Consider the following 6,735-nt stretch of genomic DNA (forward strand, 5'->3'; position numbering starts at 1 on the left):
CTTCCATCTTTACTCACTCCATTCTCATCTCATTTCCTTCTCTCTCTCTCTCTCTCCACATTTATTTCTCTGTCCTTTCTTCCTCTCTCCATCTTTCTTCTCTCTCTCTCCTCCCTTCACTCTCCCTTCTTCCTTTCCTTTCTTCCTCCTCTTTCTCTCCTTCCTTCCCCTCTCTCCTCTTTCCCTCCTTCCTCCCCCTCTCTCCTCTTTCTCTCCTTCCTTCCCCTCTCTCCTCTTTCCCTCCTTCCTCCCCCTCTCTCCTCTTTCTCTCCTTCCTTCCCCTCTCTCCTCTTTCCCTCCTTCCTCCCCCTCTCTCCTCTTTCTCTCCTTCCTCCCTCTCTCCTCTTTCCCTCCTTCCTCCCCCTCTCTCCTCTTTCTCTCCTTCCTCCCTCTCTCCTCTTTCTCTCCTTCCTTCCCCTCTCTCCTCTCTCACCCTGTTTGAAAGGTATAATTAAAAAATAAATTCATAAACAAATTGGAATAAGTTTTAAACAAATGCCATGACAAGACTTTGGTGTGAATACGACTTACATAACAACTGTGTCTGAAATGGAGCAAAGCATCATGGTCTATGTAGTTCTCTGTAGTTCTTTAACGTTGCGTCAAACAAGAGCGTGTGAAACGAACACCAGAATCGTTTCAGAACATGTTTGTGTATGTTTAGTATAGAATGTTCTTATTTTACATAAAGATTGTACGTTGTGCTCTGTAACCGCGGCGACCGTTCATTTCCACAGAATTCATAATCAAAGATGTTCCGTCGTGTGAAAGTCGCTGTGAACTCTTTAGAAGTGTTTCTTCTGACGCGGCGGACATCAAAGCGCCCCCCTCTGGTCACAGCGGGGGTCGGCCTTGAATATTCATACAAACGGCGGGAGGCGGACCTTTTTGTCCAATCCCAGTTCAGGTTTAAAGGGTCAACGAAAGGTCGCGCTGCCGCCGCATAGACGCGATCCAGAGCTACAACAGTCGTACAGTATGTTCTCTCTGAACTCTGCGTTTCATCTGGAACACGCCGGAGAAGATCGTGCGGTTAGTGCGAAACGAGGCGGCACGTTTAGCTAACGAGGAGCTCCAACCACGGGCAGGTGATTGGATAAGAGAGAACGCAAAACAAAGCTAGCAAAGCACGCTAGCAAAGCACGCTAGCATCAGCCGCTTCCTGTTTATCGCCGAATCATAAAGCGCCATGATCCAAAGACATAAAGACAGGTTTAAATGTGACGCAGTGAAATAAATGAGGCCAAAGCTGAGGATGTAGTGTAAGTGGTAAAAGCTGCTGCTCGACCTGGTCACATGACCTCACCTGCTGTGGAGGCGGGGCCAGGTCAGATGAGTTGTTTAGGGTTTTAATTTCAGAAAAAAACTGTAGATTTGCAGCAGAAGAAAGACAGACACGGCTGTTTCATTAACATGTAACGTTAGCTAAAGTAAATATAGCAAGATAACAAATAACTAGCTAATATTTAGCTTTATAAAAGGCTAACGACAACAAATCTTCCTGGTTCTCTCGATAGGCTCTTTCCACACTGTTCTTGTCTAGTTCCTGTCGCAGTAAAAGTTTGGATCTTCACTTCTCGTTTTGCTCAAATCAAGTAAAATAAAAAGCTGTGACAGAGCGAGTTTCAGAGTGATGATCACTGCTGCAAATATGTCACCGGGGGAAACCTCCGTGTTTATAAAAGTGTTTTTGTCTCAGAGTTAAAGGCTAACACACGTTAGCTTAAATATAAAACACACAAACTTGATAAAAGTTCACAGAATGTTTTTGTGACAGGTTAGTTCAGTTTGTGCTGTTATTTGAACATTATTGATGACATTTATTGTATGTTAGCATTAGCATTAGCATTAGCACATCTCCAGGTGAAGTGTTTACACGGGACGTAAAGCGCTGAACATGTGACAGTCGTTATCACTCTGGAACTCACTTTGTTTCATTATTATTCATTTATTTTAACCAGCCTCAGCTTCATAAGGAATGAAAGGTGCAGGAAGTGGAGCTCCGCGTTTTTAAGGCAACCGGATGGTGAAAAGGGCCCATTAAATGCTGTTATTCGATTATTGGTCACATCAAAATCCCGACTTTCCGAGATAAAAAGTGCATAAATTCAAGCAGAACCTGGACTGTATTAGTCCCGGTGTAAAGTCTTATCATGAAGAGGTGATTTTAAATGACTTCATTCTTGTCGAACTTGAAATAGTTTTGTCAGTCAGTCAGAACGAGACGAGTCCAGACCTGATCCACCAGTGACAGAACAAGAGAGAACAGGAAGAAGCCTCACTCAGACCTCACTCAGGCCTCACTCAGGCCTCACTCAGGCCTCACTCAGGCCTCACTCAGACCTCACTCAGGCCTCACTCAGGCCTCACTCAGACCTCACTCAGGCCTCACTCAGGCCTCACTCAGGCCTCACTCAGGCCTCACTCAGGCCTCACTCAGGCCTCACTCAGGCCTCACTCAGGCCTCACTCAGACCTCACTCAGACCTCACTCAGACCTCACTCGGACCTCACTCAGGCCTCACTCGGACCTCACTCAGACCTCACTCAGGCCTCACTCAGACCTCACTCAGGCCTCACTCAGGCCTCACTCAGGCCTCACTCAGGCCTCACTCAGGCCTCACTCAGGCCTCACTCAGACCTCACTCAGGCCTCACTCAGGCCTCACTCAGGCCTCACTCAGACCTCACTCAGACCTCACTCAGACCTCACTCAGACCTCACTCAGGCCTCACTCGGACCTCCTTCAGACCTCCTTCAGAACTCACTCAGACCGCATTCAGACCTAACCCTGACATCACTCGAGGAAATCACCCAGAAAACACGGGGCCAAAACTCATCTAATGTCACAATTTATTTTATTTGACGAATAAAAATATATGAGAGCGACTTTATTTTGATGAATTCATGTTTAAAGAGTCAAATAAAGTGTTTTTTTTTTGGGTAAATTCTGCATCCTGTCATTTTCTACACATTTTCCCACGTTTTCTCCACAAATACCTGCTCAATTGGTGTAAAACTATCATTTATATGTACAACAGGTATAAATACACCAAATAAAGTCAAAATTAGAACATCATAAAAACCTGTCATGGGCCCTTTAATCTGGCACAATCCAAACTGCAATTTCCTTGATTAATGCAAAACAAATGGTTTGAAAATCACTATTACACATGTGGTCCACGCTTTTTGGAGTTTTACGGCTCGTCGCTCAAGTGCTTTTATAGCTCTAATGTAATTTCAGCGCCACCTTTAATGGATACTAGTTGTAGCTTGGATGTATATATTTTTTTGACATCTTTGCCGAGCGTTTCAAGGGTTCCTCGCGTCCCTTTAGGTTCCAGTGTCTGCGGGATCATGGGAACGTGAACCGGCGTCGCTTCCTGTTCCGAGGATCCAGCTGAAATAATGTACACGCGACTCAAAAGGTTCAACGGTTCAGGCTTATCCCAGCATGCACCACTCCGCACCGCAGCGATGAAGGCGGCGGGTATTCACACGGAAACCGACGGCGTGAAAACACAAACTAAATGAGGTGTTTATTACAGTATTAGCCTCTGTCAGTGTCAGTAAACGTTATATGTACAAGTCTTTCACACAAACATCTCCAGAGGGTTTTTGAAGGTGCAAAATGACTCAGATGTTCAGATTTTAGCAGATTTTTAGGCTCAATTTACTCCATTTTAACTCTTTAAAAGCCACTTGACCAGGTGCGGGTCGATAATGTTTAATCTGATACGTTTTTTACAGGTTTTGTTATATACGGCTTCATTTAAGGACAAAGATAAACTACATTTCAGGCTCTTTACAGTTCATTTCCACAGTTTCTTCCTCCATTGTGTTCCTTTAGTTGCAGGAGCTCAGTAGAATGTGTTGATTTAAGGCTTTTACATGTTTTATTCACCAGGTTTTTGGCACAATAAGCTTTAAAAATCGTGTAAAAGTTGCTGCAAACGACACTTGTGAACCGGGCTCCAGATTTGATCTCAGTCTAATCCCAGTATTCTTACATAATTAGGTGCAGTTCATCATAAATGTGCTAAAACGAGCCGTATGTGATGGTGTAATATTGCACAAAACAAACTGGCAAATGAACTGTAAAGAGCAGAATCATGTAAACTTTACTGGAAAGATTTATTTGCACAATTTTTTTTTTTTACAATAATAGACAAAGATAATACATACAAATCTATCTTTTTCCGCAGAACACAAATTGCTGTCGCTCTTTGATCAGGTAAAATAAGCTAAATATATTCTAATGACCCTTAAAAATAAATATTTGAACAATGAAGCTTTCTCTGACTTTATCTGATGGAAAAGCACTCAAAGGTCAGTAATAAACAGTACAGACTCTGAGACGTGTGACGAACACGCTACAACGGAGTCAAAATGAGACGGCTGCGCGCTGTTAGCATGCTAATGTCCGTTAGCTTCAAACTACACTCTGAAAGTCGGGGAAAAAGCTTATGAACTGCAGATTTAGGACATTAGGAAAGAACTATTTCTGTTGTTGGTGTTTTGAAGACAGTAAAAGTGTAAAAATCGACAATTATCAAAGAAGTGATGATGTTTGTGGCGTGTAAACTTCAGATCATGAGCAAAGATCATTTAAATCAGAGCTGCTCAATTATAATCTCGATTCTTTCGGCACGTAATTGAAACCATTAGTCACTTCTTTGGTGAAAGCGTCAGAAAACCAGGTTAAAAACACATTTATTGTATGTTTTCTATTTGTTTTAGGTTTTGACGTCAATTTTAATGATTGGTTTGAGTAATAAATCAAACCGAAAAATCTCAAACACGTCTTTAATCCAGAGTTAATTTAAGAACAACACAGATGTTTTTTTAATCTTCACACGTAAAGACACCAGATCTGACCTGAGAATATATTCTATAAATGTAACTGTTATTAAGTTAGAAATATGAGACCAATATTCAGTCCGAGCTGCACGATTCAACACTATCCACACGTTTACGACAAAACACATCCAGCCCGGTTCATACAGTCCAATGTGTCTGTTTCATACACACAATACGCACAAATCACACACTTTTGTAACAGATTGTAGCAGTCGAAAGGTCCAATTATTACATTTTTAACCAAATAACGAGAGAAAATGAGACAAAATGTATGAACAAATGGTATTGTTAGACATATTGATTGAAAAATACCTCCGTCTTTATTATAAATGCTGTTTTTCGGTGTGTTTGTGGTTCAAAAACACTATTTACAGGAACGTAAACAGTGTCTTTTTATGTTATAGCGCAATATAACTTCAATTAAATTTCCACCAACTCCACACATCATTTCCCTTCTGCTGTTCTGACATATAAATATAAGTGAAATAATTAGTCGACTGATAAAGACATCATCGACCGATTAATCGACTTGAGGATCACTGCCCTAAAACTTAAAAATGTGCTTTGTATGACAGATGATTTGAGCTTAATTAAGACATAAAAGAGTCTATTGTGCTCGTCTTCACTGGAGAATCCCCCCATTGACCGCCCCATAATAAACCACTGTCACGCCGTTTCAATGGGAAAAGCCTCGAGCCGCGCGCGTCCAAACCGGAATGTCACATCCCGTTCACCGTAAACACGTCCAATCTGCTGCGCGTGGACCCGTGAGCGCGCGCTGCCCCGACAAAATGGATCCTCCCCGCACCGGCTGTCGGTTCTGCTCCGGGCTGTCATCTTTGGGCTAAAATGTCCTCCAATAATCACGGGATCCGCGTCCACAGATCGCTCCATCCGCGCGTCTCACGGTCAAATGGAAACGGTGTGAAAACAGATGTCACGTGTGTTCCAGACGTAGACGCGCGCGGGCCGATGTTGGGTTTATGAGGCACGAATCACGCCGAATCACGGAAAAACGAGACGTGTTTTATGACAATGTGTCGCGTTGGGAAATTGATTTGAGCGGAACGCGGCGATGAGCGCGCGCGCAGCAGCGACGCCCTCTTGTTGAACATGTCACGGGCCGATCCGCCGCGTGAAACGGAACATTTCCACGCTCTTCATGCCGCGGTCAAGCACGGATCACGCGTGAAATCAGCCCGCGGCACGTTTATTGCGCCGTGTCGTTATTGCGCCGTGTCGTTTTTGCGCGTTTCCCCCGTGCGCGATGCGGTCTTCTTACCTGAACCGCGGAGAATCCTTGATACATTCTTCAAAGTCCACCGTCATTTTGATGTTTTTTCCCGCGCGTATTCCCCCGGTTTTAGTGCGTGAATGTCATCGCCCGCGGAGCGTCTGGGGCTGAACCGTGGCGTGAGTGCGCGGCGGTGATCGGTGCGTGCTCCCGGTCTGTCGCCTCCTCTCTCTCCCTCTCTCTCTCTCTCTCTCTCTTTCACTCTCTCCCTCTCTCTCTCTCTCTCTCTCTCTTTCACTCTCTCTCTTTCACTCTTTCACTCTCTCTCTTTCACTCTTTCACTCTCTCTCTTTCACTCTCTCTCTCTCTCTCTTTCACTCTCTCTCTCTCTCTTTCACTCTCTCTCTCTTTCACTCTCTCTTTCACTCTCTCTCTCTCTCTCTTTCACTCTCTCTCTCTCTTTCACTCTCTCTCTTTCACTCTCTCTCTCTTTCACTCTCTCTCTCTTTCACTCTCTCTTTCACTCTCTTTCACTCTCTTTCACTCTCTCTCTCTCTCTTTCACTCTCTCTCTCTCTCTCTTTCACTCCCTCTTTCACTCTCTCTCTCTCTCTTTCACTCTCTCTCTTTCACTCTCTCTCTTT

General features: G+C 43.9%; 1 protein-coding gene across 1 annotated transcript in view; it reads right to left on the bottom strand.

The window, feature by feature from the left end:
* The window catches only part of LOC140365198 (arf-GAP with coiled-coil, ANK repeat and PH domain-containing protein 3-like), a 55,903-nt gene extending 49,168 nt beyond the window's left edge, over positions 1-6,735 (bottom strand). The window contains 1 exon segment of the mRNA XM_072451477.1: positions 6,141-6,735. Within this exon segment, the coding sequence (XP_072307578.1) occupies positions 6,141-6,187 (47 nt within the window). The 5' untranslated portion in view covers positions 6,188-6,735.

The sequence above is a fragment of the Eucyclogobius newberryi genome, unplaced genomic scaffold, assembly GCF_026437365.1.
Source record: "Eucyclogobius newberryi isolate DKJ021-1_F unplaced genomic scaffold, fEucNew1.0.hap1 SCAF_19, whole genome shotgun sequence".
Classification (NCBI taxonomy): Eukaryota; Metazoa; Chordata; class Actinopteri; order Gobiiformes; family Gobiidae; genus Eucyclogobius; species Eucyclogobius newberryi.